General features: G+C 39.4%; 1 protein-coding gene across 3 annotated transcripts in view; it reads right to left on the bottom strand.

Annotated features, from left to right (window-relative positions):
* The window catches only part of LOC119478662 (CUB and sushi domain-containing protein 1-like), a 460,060-nt gene that overhangs the window by 32,349 nt on the left and 408,575 nt on the right, over nt 1–19,136 (bottom strand). For all 3 annotated transcript variants that reach the window (XM_037753555.1, XM_037753563.1, XM_037753571.1), the window contains 11 exons: nt 18,520–18,636; nt 17,536–17,607; nt 16,287–16,433; nt 12,637–12,825; nt 12,350–12,535; nt 10,864–11,061; nt 9,200–9,373; nt 6,765–6,938; nt 6,285–6,458; nt 3,825–4,013; nt 1,113–1,289 (listed from right to left, as the gene is read on the bottom strand). In XM_037753555.1, coding sequence (XP_037609483.1) covers nt 1,113–1,289; nt 3,825–4,013; nt 6,285–6,458; nt 6,765–6,938; nt 9,200–9,373; nt 10,864–11,061; nt 12,350–12,535; nt 12,637–12,825; nt 16,287–16,433; nt 17,536–17,607; nt 18,520–18,636 — 1,797 coding nt within the window. The remainder of the gene's footprint in view (nt 1–1,112; nt 1,290–3,824; nt 4,014–6,284; nt 6,459–6,764; nt 6,939–9,199; nt 9,374–10,863; nt 11,062–12,349; nt 12,536–12,636; nt 12,826–16,286; nt 16,434–17,535; nt 17,608–18,519; nt 18,637–19,136) is intronic.

Raw genomic sequence — 19,136 nt, 5'->3', positions numbered from 1 at the left:
AGACGGCACCCACCTGTCACTCAAAGCGGCCACGTCCTTAATTATGCCTTACTTTAAGCCTTAATATAATTTAAACGGGTGAGTTTTATAACCCCTTGTACAGTTGTTATGAACGGGGAAATTAGTTATAGAGACCAAAACCATTTTTTGTACGAGGCTGTAAACATGCTTCTTTCTGCTCTAAAGTTGGGCATTTTAACATGGAGGTCTATGGGGATTGACTTGCTTTTGTGAGTTGCAAGTGACCATTTGAGGAACTGCAGTTTTTTTGGCACTTCCGCGTTGCCTTCATTTGCCACTTGGTAATTATAATCAAAGCTATAAACAGCTTGCTACATTTTGTCAATAAATGGTTTAGCTGATTTAAAATAATACTGTATTTTCTGGTATGTTATGTTATTTACTTATATATGGAATTGTGGAAACCGCAAAGTCTAGCCCTGTAACACACGCTCGTGAGGCTAGATTTAGACCTCAGTGTCATTTTATTGTGATACCGTTGTGAAGAAAAACCTTCAGCTATAGAATGTAGTGGCCTAGTTAACAGTCTACCACTGCCATGAATACAGTAAATCATACCCACTGATCTAACATCAAAAGCAAATTCAGTTGAAGAAACGGGTGCTGAAATGTAAATGGGAATCTTAAACACAGGGACTGTCAATCATATCTACCTGTCAGTTCTAGTTAGTGTCTGCTGGAGCAGCAACACACTTTCTTGCTCACTAACTAAGAGTTTTTATTTCAAGCAATGCATTTTTGTTGTAGCTTTTATTTGTATTTGGCCTGTTCTATATATAGTAGCATCTACTGGTAAGCTTACTCTGGCAATTGTTTTGATGGCTGGAGGAGATTTATAAATATACACATATAGTAGCTATGAGTATTTGTTTTTTGCACCAACTTCATCAAAAAGCATTTCTTGTAATCTCATGACACACATTTCCCTGTTGGCAGTCTCAATATAGATGCTGGATTATTGCTTTAGATTTAAAAACACAGCAAGCACGCCTCCTGTTTTGAACAGCCTGTATGAAAATGCATTACAATCTACGGTCTACTATTCTACCAGCTGAAAACCACTAGGCATGCTTCAGTCAGTGTGCCTTTACCAGTGCAGTATGGTGGCGCGCCGCTCCACGTGGCATCCTCCTGACAGTGGCGAGTACCGTTGCCCACCAGCACCCCTCCAGGCAGACAGGAGTACTGCAGCACTGAACTGTACGTCCAACTGTGGGTTCCAGTTACTACCGCATTAGGGGGCACGCCCGGGTCACCACAGGAAATGGCTACAGAGACAGTGAGAGATTGAAAGAGAGGGTGTTAAGTGTGTGTGTGTGGGACTGCATCCAACTATAGATTCCGGATACTACTGCATTAGATGGTGTAGCTGGGTCATTGCAGGAGACAGCTACAGGGAGAGGGTGACAGCAAGGGAGGGGGTTGAATAACAAGTGTCTTTGTGTTTGTTTGTGTCAAAGTACACACACAGAAAATAGAGAAAGAAAGAGGGTCGTGTGAACCACATCAAAGACAAAATTCAATTTGTAATTTACTGTCCAAAATACACAGATAAGCAGATAAAATATTCATTAAGTGAGGGGGGAAAAAAAACAAAAAAGTTTTTTTTTAATCTTAAATTTTCTTCTTATCTTTTTATATCCGAGTTTTAAAAACTTGTGATCTTTTAGATAATAATTTACAAGACATTTGTTTTACAAATCTGTTATCCACTTGAATATTACACAGTAGGTTTCCTTTGCTTACCTGTTTTTATCCTTCTTCTTTTGGCATTTTTGCCTTTATTTGATGTAGAGACAGTAAAAGTGTGGGGAGAGAGCATACATGGCCCTCTCACGGTTTCATGCCGGCGTCATAATTCTCCCGTATTTCTCCCGATTTATGGCATTTTTCCTTCTCATTATCTCAACCTGTTTCTGGCACTGTACCGTGTGTATAAGCCCTACTGTTTCCACCCGGACAACAATAGAGCTACACCTATGTCGTTTCACAGCGGAAGAGAGCTGCTTCTGACCGCTTGTGACACAACACGGTTTGAGCTGCGCTCGCCGCACATCACAGTGTCCAAAGTTGGGCTTTGCGCAACGTAGCGAAAAGCCGCTGTGGCACGGCGCAAGCCATTGGAAATAATGGGTTTCAGAGCGCAGTGGTTTCGTAGTCGCCGTTGTGTCTGAAAGGACCTTCAGTCAGTGAGAGATAGAGAGTACTAAGACAAGCAGGGGCAATGAATGAAAGAATAAAAATGTATGAATAATAGCTATACCAGAGATTCACGCAAGTTCACACCAGAGGGGCGAATTATTCAGTTTTCTTTCCTAAGAATTAAAAGTAAAATTAAAAGTAGGCCTTTTTAACAGAAAAATGCTGTTGCAGTGTACTAATTATTTAGTTATTTTCATTCTTTAAAAGTCACTGGAATGCAGGAAACAATGTCTCTGAAACTCAATTTTTTTCGGGAGAACCCCGAGACACTTTGGTTTGAAATACTCCTTATTTTTGAGGTCTCAAGGTTGGCAAGTATGGGAGAGAGACGTGCAACAACAAAAGTCCCCCAGCTGGAATCAAACCAAGGACGTTGCAGTTATGTGGTATGCGCCTTAACCATTAGTTGCACACCTTTTGTAATTTTATCAAATAACTTGTACATACAGGTGCACACATGATTAAACCCCAAACTGCTTTGCTTGCACTGTATGACAGTATATAGTCATGCCAGTAAAACGTATGTTTACTGAGTTTAATTGAACAGCTTGAGAGAGAACCAAAAACTCATCTCAAATTAAATTCACTTTAGAAAACATAAGAGTCTCTCGCCCTCTCCTCTGTGTAGAAAAACTAGTAGAAACCGTTCCACAGAGTAAAAGCAATGGACATCAGTGAAAAGATCTTCTATTTTTTTTCTTCAATTTAGGAAAAATCGACGTTTTACAGAGCACACGTTTCTGGAGGACACAGATATGAAACTGCTCTTGATTTTCTATTTCTGCCAAATGACTGGTCCTCCGATATCTCCCCTTACCCCAAATTGTATAACTCCATCCTCTCCTTGCCCTCAGTCATCACCCCTCTCCCCCCAATTTTCCGATAAGACCTTGTTTCTCGAATGTAATGCTCGATGAACAGACACCGGCGTCTCACCAGTGTCTGCCCCTCTCTCCCTCTCTGTCTAGTTCCTCATCTCTACCTCTCTGTTACTGTGTCCTCGTTCGCCTCTCTGTGCTTCTCTCTCCATCTCTGAATCAGCCTCCTTCTCTCTATCGCTCTCCACTTTAATCTCTATGTTTCCATCGGCCATGGTAGCTCTCTGACAAGAATGCCTATTGCCCTAAGAGACACATGCTTACATTTTTTCTGTACACACACACACACACACACTCGCTCAAACCTTTAAGCCTCTTTCTTTCATACTCTTGCCCTCTTTTTATGATTACTTCCCTCCCATTTTCTCCCTTGAACCCTCTCTTATTCTCTCAGTTTCTCATTCGCTCCTCATCTTCCTCCCAGTGGCTCTCCAAGCCATTTCACTCCTCAAATGGCTTTTCCTGACAAATATAAAGAAAAATAAATAGAAAACCACCTGCCCAAGACTCCCTGTGTTCAGCATGACAAACTTTTGTAGACATTGTTTTTTGCAGAATTCCCAAAAGCTGTAACCTGTTCACAATAGGACAAACCTTTTCATTATAGGCCTATAAATGTCAATCTATTGCTTGTTCTGTCTTATTTGTCTCCTAAACTTATTTTGACATTTTTTTCTCTCAATTCAAATAATTCTTAAACTGTCTGTATTTGTCCATCCATACCTAGGCAGCGTGGGATTGGTCGGTCCCACCGTCCATCATGCTGGCATGTGAGGAGCGCAGAGCCCAGGAGGTAGAAGCCTCGTTTACAGTGGACTGACACAGTTACACCGTAGCTGAAGACTTCTGGGTAACGTAGGCCAGACTGGCGCACACCATTCTCCACATGGCCGGGGTCAGAACAGTTTACCACTGTAAAAGAGAGCAGAAGACACAGTTAGGATCTATTTAGATTTATTTAATCTTTATTTAATCAGGCAGTCTCATTGAGATTAAGATTTTGTTTCGCATGAGAGACCTTCTTGCCACTGTCGCATAAGAATACATGCTCATTGGGGATCTCTTGTTGGGTCTCTACATTACAGAGTACGGTCTAGACCTGCTCTATATGAAAAGCATCTTGAGATAACTTCTGTTATGATGTGACGATTCACATGGATATAGATGGATATATAGCAGATTGTACAAAGACAACTAGTAATCAAATACTACAGTACTGAAGAGAAGAGAAGAGAAGAGAAGAGAAGAGAAGAGTCAAACACTTCAAAAATCTTCCTTAATTTGGAATAACTATCATTTGGATATTAAGTAACACTGGCTGTGTCCGAAATCATTCAAATCCGGCATTCACTACTCCCTTTATAATAGACAGGCAACAGTTTAATTTAAAGCGAGCAGTAAATTGAGATTTTGGACACTCATTAATCATCAGCCTTTTATATCATCCTTGCATTGTCAGATTAATAGTGAAAAGTATTAGATATGCCATGGATGCTATTTAATCATTCCATTGTGGGAATTTTTTAGGTAACTATGTAAGGAATATTGTACAGTGAACCGGTCATTGTTGTGAAATAAACCCTGACAGGTTTGCATCGGGGTCTTGCATCGCCCTGAAGGGGTTTATTTCATGTCAATTATCCTGCTTATTACACAGCTACTTACTTAATAAATCAATAATTTGACACCAAAATGGTCCTACAGAGTCCGAGATCAGAACTGCGTTGTTAACAATGGTCTGTTATACATAGTAACGGTCTGCTATAAAGCAATAACAGACCGTAGATCGCCGCAGAATAGAGTATTCAGCAAAGCCGTGTAATAAATAGTGCATACATTTCACACTCAGAAGGGCACACTTAGAGCACTAAAATAAAACTGTGGACAGTAAATTTAGTGCGCTATTCAGTGAATAGGAAGTGATTTCGGGCACAGCTAAATGAACCAACTCTGAACATGATGTGGCTGAAATTTTACAGAACAACCACCAGAAAACAGGACATATTTGGGTACTTTTAGGATACTAAACCCTGAATAACAGTGTTACAAATTCAGATTATCTTTGTTGCTCTGTTCCGGTCTTCTCTAAACTGCTCTTTTGTCATACCACGCTCTGTTTTCTGGAGTTCTTTGTTCTCTCCTCTGGTCCTTTCTACTCTGCTCTGCTCTCTGGCTGGATGCCAGTCCAATAAGAGTGCAGTTTTATTTTCCACATGTCACCGGGGAGACTGACATTCACTCAAATTCAAGTCCATGGGGGACATGGATATGTGTGTGTGTGTGTGTGTGTGTGTGTGTGTGTGTGTGTGTGTGTGTGTGTGTGTCTGGCACCCTATGGGAACAAAGAAAGTTTCAGACTCATAATTGACAGCTGCTGCTGGGAGGGAGAGAGCGGGAGAGAGGGATAAAGCAGAAAAAGTGAGGGAGATGGAGAGAGCAAGCAAGCGAGGATGAATCCCCTCAATGGAAAACCCATGTGAACAACTACGTTGAAATCGATCTGCTCTCCTGGCTGTGCAGAATGCCTGTGTGTGCGTGCTTTAGTATATAACTGTTACACTACTGGAGGTCTGGGGAGGCTTGTAGTGTAACGACTACGCATGGTTAGCAGAGTAGAAGAACGTGTCTCTGGACATGTACCCAGCTGTGTGTGCGCACGTATGAATTTGTTAGTCTATTTAGAGACACACCACACTGATTGTGGCTGAATACAGCTTAATGTTAAGTGTGTGTTTACGCTACAATTATTCAGTTCTCAATTTTACAGTCTGCTGGCAGCAGATTTGGCCAAAAATGTTCCAGTTGACATACTGTAGCTAGAAGCAAATCGGGCCAACAAATACTGAATACATGCCGACCATCTAAAATGCATGGTTTTAAGGTTTTATGATGACATTTTACTCGCCAGCTGCTTGGATCTGAGGAGGTGGAAACATCAGTAAAACTATACTATCTCAATCAGTTCATTTGTAAGTGAAAACAAATGTGAAGGCACCGGAAACGTCCACTACAGTCATCCACCACAATGATACTGTAAAGCATGTGTGCACAAATACTTTTTCTAGTTCTTAACACATACCAGAAGTTAAACTGAAGAAAACCAACACCATCTTTCTTGTATGCATATTAATCTGATTCAACTAAAGCATTTACAGGGATGCTGTTTGAAAACACAGAAATGACCTTTGCAGACAGGCAGGGGGCTGCTCCACTGTCCGTTGAGTCGGCACTGAGCACGAGCATTCCCACTGAGGATGTAACCTCTGTTACAGGTGAAGTTGACAACATCATTGAGGTTGAACTCGCTGCCATTGGTCCGCCCATTGCCTGGGTTGCCGGGGTGACCACATGTGATCGCTGAGGGAGTAGAGAGAAGTATGATGAGAAATTTGAGGTGTGGAAAAAGCATTATGTTGCAGCATTGTGCTATTTTCGACTTTTTCGGTTTCTGTCGAGACACACAGATGCAGCAGAGATAGTCATTGAAGGAACAATTTCAACCCAGAAAGGCCTAAAACGTGGGATTTCTTTTCAGACTCTTGTCTGTAATGGATTTACTATATATAGGAAAATCACTTTAGCTTTTCACATCAACTGAAAGAGCAATGAATCATCATACAATACAGATGCACTACAATGGTTTTGGTATCATAAAGAACTTACGGACGCAAACGGGTGTTGTTCCAGACCACCGATGGTCTTGCTGACATATCCTGACTGATGTGCCGATTAGACGATATCCTAACATGCACTGGTACACCACAGTGTCACGGTAACTAGAGCCATCTCCACTAATGTGCCCATTGACTATGGGATCTGGAGAGTCACAGTGGCCAGCTGTGGAGACAAAATGATAGAGATTAATGCAGTATAATGAAAAACAACTTAAAGTCACTTTCCCCATCTCTGGGCTTTAAATCAGTGCTAGTTCAATGTTCCCATAGTTACGACCTTAAAACACCTATTATTAGACTGCCAAAGTTAGACAGTTAGACAGTTAGACTGCCAAATAATGTATAGGAGCTGTCTCAATACTTCCACTAAAGGTCTATTAAAATCAGCACATTGACACAATTCCTCTGCGTGCTCGTAGTGTTATCGAAGTACCACATTCTTTCATGGTTTCTTAGAACTTAAGCACATGAATTGCAGGACACATCTTGTGAGCCTAGGTGTGGAGAATCACTGAATAGTATTCAATACCATTTCAACTATTAAGAAACCAATCACCCGAGTCAATCCTCACTTCATGTTTCTGTGCCTCATGAAGTCAATGACTGAGGCCCTGTACTTATGACTTACTTGCTTACTACTTTGATATATTGGGCATTTAATATAGTTTATTTCTCAAATGCTTTACACATAAAACACTTTCTCAAAATATGATTAATACTTTGAAAACAGGCCTCTAGAACATTGATCTTTTTTTTTTGCAAAAACTCATTGGAGATTACTGTTGATGTAATGCAGATATTTATCCCACTTTTCTAAACAACATCTTCTCAAAATCGCTGTCCCAGATGTCTGATTTTATAAAACCACTAGGATATAGACATGTTTTTATCATGAATACCAAAACTGTTTAGAGCAATAAATATGTTTGAGGGTTCTTCTGAAGCAAATTGTGATTAATTGTGTCATCAATATTTGTGCCTCCTGAATACACACAGGAATGTGTAAAATGCTGCACGTTACATACTGCCAATTACAGCCTTTCCTAATTGTGAGGAGCAGATGTTTTGTTTACTTTAAAGAGACACAATTCTTCAATGGATTATAAATTCCATAAGAGGATTGTGGTTCTCATAACACGAGTGTTCCCTTGTGAAAATAATTGAGCATAATTATGATCTATTCATTAGAAAACATTTGTGATTTTTTTATGTCAGCATGAAAATAATAGGAGCCCATAGCATATATTTTTTTAATATAAAAATACAAGACCTCATAGCAAAGGACTTCACAAACCTTAATTACAATCACACCATCAAGGTTGGCCACTTTAGGTTGGATGAAAATCAGAACATTTTATCATTACCTATTAGTATTAATTCTATAATTATTTATATTTATAATCATTTTTCAATCCCAACCCAGTGCATATGCAGCCTGTCTTGACAAATGCAGCTTACTGATTTTTAACCACATAAAATCCACATTTGTAGAAGTGATTAAATTGTGATATAGTTAAATTTAAACTCTTTTTTCATCAGGTATATTTTTTTCTGCCCTTGTTAGCATCAAAATCTCAGATTAATAATGTGAGGGTGGAATTGATTAATACATTCATCACATAAAAAATGCATCCTGCATGACGCTTCTTATTCAGGCATGTAACTCCAAGGCTGAATCAGTGGAGTAGAGTGTGTACAGTATTTAAAATCAGGATTAATCATCTCTGGTCAGTGCTTACGGAAGGTCTAAATCAAGCCCTTAATGTATTCAGTAATAAAATGTCTCAGTAGTAGTAGATCATTTGAGTTACTGAGGCATGTGCATAGTTTATCTTACTTTTTGCCGGTTTAATTTCCATAGACCTTACCAAGACACCTGTAGCAATCCCACCTATTAATAAAGCTTGGGTGTAAAAATGATATGCTCATACATTTCCATTAGAAATTAAGTCTTTACAAAACGTCCTTGACACAAAACCTACACACAGCGTAGACCTCTCTACACAAGTTGTGCAAGATATAGTGATAGAACTGCTTACTGCAGACAAATAGAAAGATTCTCATCACATTATGTACCTTTATATATATATATATATATGTATATATATATATATATATTGAACATATTTTCCTCTAAACTGGCATTACACTGTCTTGGTCTTGGCTGCTATATTGTATAGGATTGAAAATACAGCCGGTCTGACTGGTGATAGGAAGCACTGATCAGATTGGATTTTATACAGAAATGTGTACAAATATGATCATTCTCAATAAACGTTCCCTCGTTTCTATTTTTAATGATTCCCACCATTTAACCTGCTGAATTTACTTTCATTATTGATCAGATTGTTAATTTTTAAACCAAAGTGTCCTAGGGACAGACCACGACACAGTGTAAATCCTATCACATTTAATGGACCTTACCTAGACACCTGGTCTCTGCACCATTCCACAGACCGTTAGCACCGCACTCTCTGACATGTGACCCCACCAGCGTGTAACCATGGTTGCACATAAAGATTGCAGTTGCTCCAAATGTCGTCAACGTCCCCAGTTTGGTCCCAAAGGGTGGAGAAGGAAGATCCCCACAGGAGATAACTAAATAATAAAATAAATATGATAAGATCATGTTGTTACAGAAAGACATATTACATAACATTAGGGGGTAACTGGTATCGTTATATTTCTGTGTTTTCAAAAAAAGGGTGTCATAGTGTTACTGTAGGTAAGATGACACTATAAGTCATCCTAAATATAAAAACTGTAAATTTAGTTGTCCTATGCGATACCTGGCTGAATTAGATTTAGGTCAGAAGATTTAAGATCTTTTCTTTTCCTTAATATCCTCAGAGACACTGTTTTGAAACCACTGGCCAACTTGAAGAATAGATTTCTGTTACATTGTTAAATCCCTCAGAGCTTGTGCAGTGTTAGGTATGTCAACTCAAATACTGGATCATAAAAAAATTAAGATATAAACGAAAATGTAGCACAATAAAGTTTGAAAACCACTGGCCTAATGTATGATAGATTTCAATTTTTAATCTTTTTTTTTTTTTTGCTACATACCCATTTCACTTTTTCATTGGCACGTCATATATTATGCAATGCTAAGAAATTTTGTAGCCCATTCGAAAGTTTTCAAAGTCACAATGCTCTCTTATAACTTCCCTTCATGAAAAAGCAGCAAAGGCACATCGCAAAGTAACACCCTATTTGAAAAAACAATCTTCCACTATTGCTCAGATATACACCACATTTAGGAAGCACCAGCTGCGTTCTGTTTAAAATAGTTATCACAGTCCCAATGTGCAGTGGTAAAGATACCCCTGGTAACTCATTTAAAAAAGAAGTAGTAAGAGGAATGGATAAACACACACACTCACACAGAAAGTAACTCCTTCTCAAGCTGTCCCTTTCCTACCATCAAACTGAGACCTGTGGCGCCCGGTATTATACACTGCCATGCTTCCACTCAAACCAAAAACAGCTCACGCTTTCTTGGCACACAGAGGAATAAATTTCTCTGACTTTTCCTTAACTGTTTTGCTTGTAATGCTGTTTTGATAACTCATTCGTGACAGGTTGTGGCAGCAAATGCAATGATGTTTTATTCTTTTGATAATCTTTTAGTGTTCCCTGCTCATGCAGGTGTGTCTGTTGTATGTGTGTGTCTGTGTGAATGAATGAGGTTTCTTTTTTAACCCTTCGTTTATATGGTTTCTCTTCCCCATCCAAGAAATGTTTTGATATCAGTAACTAACATCACATGAGAAGTTAAAACTGATCTGTGCAGTGCAGAGTACAAATGACTGTGAAGCATTTCATATACAGGTATGTGAATATATGTGTATCAACACAGTTTCAAATTAATCTCTTATAATAAAATCCTAGGCTGTAGGTCTGCGTAGACTCATAAATAGTTATATGTCATCCAGAGTGTCGGGGGAGGTGAACAAAACATAATATCACAGTGGAGTTTTATTGTCTTGCTCAGAGGGCAAGAGGTCAGATGATTTGACAGTAGCATTTGAGATTTCTTTAGCACAGGATAGTCACAATGGTGTTCACATTATATCAGTACTTACTCTTGCATGTGGCTAGGTCATCTGACCCCTCCCAGGTCCCGTTGGCAAGGCAGCGAAGAGCCCGATGCCCCACGCCCAGATAGAACCCTGTTGAGCATTCCAGCATCACCATAGAACCAAACTCTCCCAGCCTACCAGAGAGCAGGCGGGAGGTCATGTGATCTGACAAGGTGCCCTCAGTGCTGGGGCAGTGGACCGCTGGAAAATAAAAGTTAATGAAATTACGATTAAATGAAAGATTCAATTATGGTTTTCAAGCTTCATTTGTGTGCTTAATCATAAGCTATTTGCTTCCATATGGTTAACATACACGTCAACACTAAATAACACATGAATCGTAATAATCTATAATTTATAGGAATGTCAGTCGATTAAAATATTTAAACGCTATTAATCGCATGATCGTCCATAGTTAATCGCCATTAATCGCACAGTTTTTATCTGTTCAAAATGTACCTTAAAGGGAGATTTGTCAAGTATTTTATACTGTTATCAACATGAAAGTGGGCAAATATGCTTGCTATATGCAAAAGTATGTATATATTTATTATTGGAAATCAATTAACACATACAAATTTACAGATATTGTCCAGAAACCCTCAGAGGTACTGCATTTTGCATTAGAAATATGCTCAAATAATAACACGGCAAACTCAAGCCCAACAGGCAACAACAGCTGTCAGTGTGTCAGTGTGCTGACTTGACTATGACTTGCCCCAAACTGCATGTGATTATCATAAAGTGGGCATGTCTGTAAAGGGGAGACTCATTTGTACCCATAGAAGCCATTTTCATTCACATATCTTGAGGTCAGAGGTCAAGGGACCCCTTTGAAAATGGCCATGCCAGTTTTTCCTCTCCAAAATTGAGCACACATTTAGAGCGTATTTTTAACCTCCTTCTTGACAAGCTAGTATGACGAATGGTTGTCACCAATGGATTTCTTAGATTTTTTTTAGTTTCATACAATACCAGTATCCTCTAGCTTTAAAACTGAGCCCGCTACAACCTAAAAATTGCAAGTTGCATTAAAGAAATTAGTGGCGTTAAAACAAACTTATGTTAATGCGTTATTGTTAAAAAAACAAAAAAATGCACAGAATCGGAGCATATATGCACAAGCATGAGACGGTAGTGGTGGAAGTGTTCTAAATAGGACAATTTTTGCAAAAATGCATGTGTTTGGGAAGTACTGAGCATACGAGTGGAATAAATGAGACTTGGATTATACTGCTTGAGTTGTGTGAGAGTTTGTAAACAGATGTTTTGCTGTTGTTAAATCTGGCCTCCATTTACTTCAATTCATTGAGGATTTACTCCATATTTACTTGGTATTTACGTTTTCGGCTGTTTTCAGATTTGATACGTTTACTGTGGAGGCATGCAAACAAAGCTTTAAGGGTGAAGTATTCCTTTAAGATTTGTTTTCTCTTTTCGTCAATTTACAGTCTTGACTGCCCTTGAATCATATTTAAATAACACTTACGTAGGCATCTGGGTGCTGAGGCAGCATTACTCCAGGTGCCTTCCTCCAAACACACTGCTGTCATTTGAACACCGGGGTCAAGGTGGAAACCATGGTTACAGTGGTAGGTGACCTGGCTACCAACGGTGTACTGGTTGGCATGGAAGCTGCCGTTGCCCGGCGACTGAGGGATTCCACATGAGACAGCTGCCGCATCACAAAGAGAGAAGCGTTCAAGGGGAGTCCTTCTCAAACTGCAAATTTTTAATGCTTGTCAACTTTGCTGAAGAATGTGTTATACATTTTACCTTGACAAAAAGGTGGTTGTGCATCCCACTGGAAAAGCCCATTGGAGTGGAGCCTGCAGGTGGCGTTGCTTGAGCCTATCATACGGTAACCACGGTTACAGTAGAACTGAAGTCTGCTACCTGGACGGAGTTTGGTTCGGTTGACCACGCCACCGTTCACTGGAGGATCATTAATGCTACAGTAGGCAGCTGGAGAGACAGAGAGAGAGACAGAGGAAGAACAATTTAATAAAAAGTATTTCTCTGTGTTCTCACTTCACAGAACTCAATTACCAGTCTAGTCTAATTCATTTTCTATGCTGAAAATAATTAGAGGAGAGACAATTGTAGGTTAGCTTCTTGGGGCTTATTAGTGAAAAAAGGTGTGTCTTGAAATAATGTCACTAATGCTCCCATTACTTTGGATAAAAGATATATCAAATATAATCTATGTCCCTTCTGGCATTACAGCTAGCAACAGTATCAGTGAGTTATCAACATACAACGAATCACAAGCCTCTGATAGAGTTACTTACACAAACAGATTACTTAAAAACTGGAAGCAAATAAAGTACTTATGCTGAAAGCTTTTCAAGTAAAGCAATGTTTTTGTCTTCCTGGAGTATAAAAGCATAACCGCGAGGGCGTGGAGAACAATCTAAACATCCGGCAGAAAACTCCACAATGGGCCACTTGGCTCTCCCTTCCCTGTCCGATGTGGTCATTGCTCCACCTGGTCTTGGCTCTTCTCCCTTTTGGCTTCACACTGGTGGAATGACTTTCCCATTCCAGTTAGGACGACAGAGTTACTGTAATTTTCATTTTCATCTATAAATCTCATTTCTCCCTCTCCCCAAAGAGTCGTATGGCTTCTCCTTTGCTCACTCTATCTGCTCTAAAATCAATCTGTTCTACCTGCACCATAAAGTTTATCACTCCACTTCTCTAACATGATCATTCTGTGGTCGCAGAAACATTCAGTCAGGGGATGAAGGCCTCGTCCTTCAGTTCCTTAATACTTAATGAAGAGAAATACATGTAAAACAATGGACTGCAAATGTTGTAATTATGCACGTGAAAGCACATGTCCTGTGCAATGTGCTATACTGGAACATGCGGTGAGAGAGTCAGCAGAGTCTTTGTGCACCAGCTGCAGGGTAATGGACAATGCAGAGGCAAAAGTGACACACACTATAATGGGACACCTTGCAGTATATCATTGTGCTTATATCATGGCCACTTGCTAAAGAAACCAAAAAGACATTATGTAGTGATGGTTTGGTTCACTCACTCTTAGTTCAAAATGTTATTTTCACCATTAAAACAACACAAATCATCAGTACTGTTGCTATGGTTAGGCAGCTTCATCTGAAGGTCATGGCCCACTCGATTGTCCAACCAACATCGCTCCATATCTAGTTCCATTAGTCTTACAAATAACCATGGCCTTGACATAATCTACTATATGTACACTCGATTAATAAAGTGTGAACACGATGCCTGATTTTATAATTATACTGAATACTTGTCCCTGAAATACTACAAACTTGTTCATTTTGGCTTTTGTTCCATTTGAAATAGCTTTAGCGGACTAATACAAGCCCCTAAATGTTTATGTGATAAATATAATAGCCTTGTTCACACACATATGCAGTAAAAAATATGCTGAGATGAATATTATTGATACTACTACAGTACCATTGCTGATACTTAAAACTTACTAACTCCCACAAGTGTTTACAGCCTGACCAAAGTGCAGCAAAAAACAAATACAGTAGAGAAACAGAGATAGAACGATAGGAGTGGGATTTCTAATTGAATCACCATGAAGCTTGTGTGCGAGCGATGAGTCTTATTGCTGCTTTTAGAAAGGTCAGTGGATATATACACATGATGCAATTAAGAACAATGTCTCCAAGGCCATTTCACAGCTAAAGCAAGCATGGACAATCTAAAGAATGATAAGAAAAATGCAGCAGCGGCTGTTAGAGCCCAAGTTGTAGGCAACTTAGACCCACAGTCATACACACTTACACTAATTTGAATTATATTTATGAGGACCCTCATAGACATAATACATTCCCTTCACCATAAATCTGAACTTAATTGTGAACTCCAAAACCAAGTCTTCAACCTCAAAAAGAAGAAAAAGTCCATAAGCAGTTGATAAACACACGTATAGAATACATACTGTCCATATGTATGGTGTGCTTCAATATAAAGCTCACCAGAGCATTAATAGTGTATGGTAAGTGTAAGTGAAATCTCTCAACTATAAATTTCTGTTCTCTATATAGCTGCAGTTGTCAGGGCAATACAACACCATGGGGAAAAGACAATACTATTACTTCAGGCCATTGTGCTGATACAACCCACAGACTAAAATACATCACACATTCTTTTTCCAGTATAGAAAGCCAGGAGACTGACCTTGTGACGCACTCCTCTCAAGTCCAAACTGGATCAGTGTCACTGTAAATTGAATTTTCTATGACTGAAATCGGTGGTCATCTTCAAGAAATTCTTCACACAAGTTAAAAGCTGTGATTAAGGAGCAGCTGAAAAACCGGACAAAGCTAATGATCAGAACACCACAGTGTTGGCAAGAACCTGAATAGAGATAATACACTCAATCTGAAACAAATTGTCAAATTAACAAAGTGAATTCCCTAATTCTCTTTCGCTCTTAATTAGCCTGATGCATTAAAGAGAACGTTTCCAATTAGGAGTGTCTTCTAAATGATCACGGCTCAGGTACCTACTGTATATCCTTGACGCGTAAATTCACTTTCATGAGAAGAAAGGCGCTGGGGTTGGTTATTCATTCATGCTATTAGAGACAAATCACTTCAGCCAACATTAGTCGCAGATTTCTCAACACAGCAGGATGGGTACAATTTCATTTGTGTGAAAAACAGCAGAGATAAAGCAGAGGAGACAGCTGACAGCTTTCTTGACATGGTAGAACACTCATCTTCTTTGCGTAAAAAAACTCACATTGTAGCTTTGTAGTTTTAATGCACTGTTACAATTCATTTTAATTTAAAGGGCCAGTGTGTAACATTTCGGGGATCTCTCAGAAATGAAATATAATATTCATAACTCATCTGAAACTAAGAATTGTGTTTTCGTTAGCTTAGAATGAGCAGTTTATATCTACATAGGAAGCGGGTCCTCTTCACGGAGTCTGCCATGTTCTACAGTAGCCCAGAACGGACAAACCAAACACTGGCTCTAGAGAGTCTTTTCGCATTTTTACATTACCTGAAGGCCACCGTAGTTCTCCGACACGTCGGTAACGTGAGCCGCAGAGTGCAAAACCGAGGTACCACCAGCCGTCATCTGACTTCCGTTATTGTTAAAGTAGTGTTATTATGGTAAGGATGGCCTCTGAGCGAGGCGAACAGCGTTACCACGGTTTTGCACTCGATAGCTCACGTTACCGCAGTCTTGGAAAGGGAGGAGTTAGAGTAGGGGTACTCACTTGGTTGCACTCTGCAACCACACCATTACATGCCGCCAAATCCTACACACTGTACTTTTAAACAGATAAGGAGATAACTGGTGTTTGATTTTGCTGATATTATTCTCTAATGATAACATAACCGGCTGATTATAAACATTGTAAAGAAAAAAAAAGAATGATAGAAAATTAAAGATATTGTATGTACCTGAGTAACGTATCTTGAATCCTCTCTTGTTGGTTGCATGGTCAGTGGACCATCGTAGGTAGAGCTGGTTTGTTTTAGATGTGAAGTTCAGCTGAGATGAGTGGTTACCACTTAGAGCGACAAGCAAAGGGCTCTGCCCTGAGGATCCTAGAGAAACAAATAAATGACACTTCAGAACAGCTGTGTGTACAGTATACTGTATATATTCTCATGTATATGCATACAAGTACAATATGTCATTTTGTTTAGAGGTCTGTGTGTTGAGGGAACTACTTCTTTCATATGTGTGTATCAGTAAATTCACAAATTCCAAAAATCTTACAATCTCCCAGATGGATATTAGCCTAACCTGAGACGGAGATGAACAATATGCTGCAGTCAGAATGTGTTTTATTGTTTCTGAGACATGCAGCACATGAAGGTGACAGCATCATTAAGTTGCTAAGTACCTCCAAATTACTTGTTCTACATGATTCTGATTGAACCATATTGTTTAGCTCCATCTCAGGTTTATCGACCACAACCATCCACCTGTGCTAATGTCTGCTGTTTGAACCAAGCAGTTGAAGGAGCCCGAAGTAAGTTCAGACTCCAGTCACAGCCGCCTACTCCACAATGATGCCATTGCTGTCGGCAACATCAAAGGCGGCTCGAGTCTGTTTAGGACCAGGCAAGATAAATACAAATAGACAGAGCTGAGCGGGATACACACATTAGTACTGTATAAGCTCATCCCTGCTTGTGGATTCCAATACAAATCACATATTTCAAAAGCTAGTGAGATCTAATTTGTGTTTTGATGTTTGCTGTTTAACAACCTAAGCTGTGGGCGCTGTGAACGGGTCTGGTGATTTTAAGAGCTGATATCCTGGCAAAAATCCTAACAAAACACTTTTAGTTGTTACTGGCTTTATAAAGTTATATAAAGTTCTTAATATACTATGTAAATAAATATGAATAAATAAAGAAGAAGAAAGTGAAGTTACACACACACACACACAAGCTCATCTGCACACTTTCACATTTACTGTTACACAACCTAGTTGGAACTCCTGCGGGGAAAATTCCCCAACACCACAAATGAGAATTAAGTGTTGTGCATCTTATTAACTGTTGTGCTACTTTTCATAAACAAACATGAATTAAAGCTACGTGTGAGTATGTGTGTGCGTGCATGTCTGTGTGATGCTGTGTTTGTGTGTGTCTAGGTGTAGGGATAGCAAATATAGAGAGGTAGAGCGTTGTATACCATCGAAAATCTCCAGTTCATCAAACTGTTTCTCGCTGTGGAACATCTCTACGTAGATATTGATGGTGTAACCTGGGAAACAAGACAAAATCATTTACAAACACGTCCAAAAACCTGCAATGTGCAATATAAAGTATACCACAAACACACACACACACACACACACACACAAACACACACACACACAAATGCATGGAGGCTTAAACAAATGTTTATACATATTTATGCTCAAAGTACAGATGAAGATACTGGTACCAATCATGTCATACTAGCTTGTCGCGAAGGAGGCTAAATAACGCTGCAAGCTTACTCAACTAATTTTGGCAAGGAAGACTGGTATGGCCATTTTCAAAGGGGTCTCTTGACCTTTGACCTCAAGATATGTGAATGAAAATGGGTTCTATGGGTACCCACGAGTCTCCCCTTTACAGACATGCCCACTTTATGATAATCAAATGCAGTTTGGGGCAAGTCATAGTCAAGTCAGCACACTGACACACTGACAGCTGTTGTTGCCTGTTGGGCTTGAGTTTGCCATGTTATGATTTGAGCATATATTTTATGCTAAATGCAGTACCTGTGAGGGTTTCTGGACAATATTTATAATTTTTTTGTGTTGTTAATTGATTTCCAATAATAAATATATACATACATTCGCATAAAGAAGGCATATTTCCCCACTCCCATGTTGATAAGAGTATTAAACACTTGAGAAATGTCCCTTTAAGGTACATTTTCAACAGATAATAGATTTAAAAAAATGTGCAATTAATTTGCGATTAATCGTGATTAATCACAGACAATCATGCGATTAATTGCAATTAAATATTTTAATCAATTGACAGCCCTAATTTTACAGTACCAGCATTTCCATACAGTACAGTCTGTCAAACTGTACAACACACACACACACACACACACACACACACACACAAATGTACACACCTCTATGCATACAAACAGCAACCCCTCGTCACACTGTACCTTGAACCATATGTAGCAGCCAGGAGCATGTCTGGCTGTTGGGGTAGTTGCTTGGAAACCCGGGGCTAAGTATCACTCCTGATGACAAAGACCGCTCCTCATTGGCTGGGCACTGGGCTGCAAGAGATAATTGACAAAAAACAGTCAGATTGATCAAAACAGCAAAAACTTTTCAGGGTTTTCTTTTGTACATTTCTAGCTTCTTTCAACTCTCTTTCCTGACCTGCATCCTTTCCATCCATCCTCCGTTCTTGTTGACCTGCACATTTCCATTACCTGTATCCTTTCTCAACCACACATGTAACCCACCTTTGGAAATGTACTTTTCATACAACTTGCTTGCATGTCTAGGGGTCATGTTAAGGTTAAAACAGAATGTATGTAATCCGAAGGCCACATGCCCGTCTTCTCTGCCTTTGAAACGTGCTCATTTATTATCCGTCTTGAGCACAAGCGAGGCAATGGAAGCCTCTCCCAATCTTTCTATGTGATGACTGTTTAGGAAGCAGGATTTCACACAAAAGGAGCTGAACTCTAACTCTTGTGTGGGGGAGCACTTTGGTTGCATGTCCTCTTATAAGAGCGCTGGCTTCTTTTGCTCCTGCTTTATAATGGAA

Source organism: Sebastes umbrosus, chromosome 2, assembly GCF_015220745.1.
Source record: "Sebastes umbrosus isolate fSebUmb1 chromosome 2, fSebUmb1.pri, whole genome shotgun sequence".
Classification (NCBI taxonomy): Eukaryota; Metazoa; Chordata; class Actinopteri; order Perciformes; family Sebastidae; genus Sebastes; species Sebastes umbrosus.
Note: the sequence above shows the minus strand (reverse complement) of the source record. Positions and strands in the feature narration are given on the sequence as shown.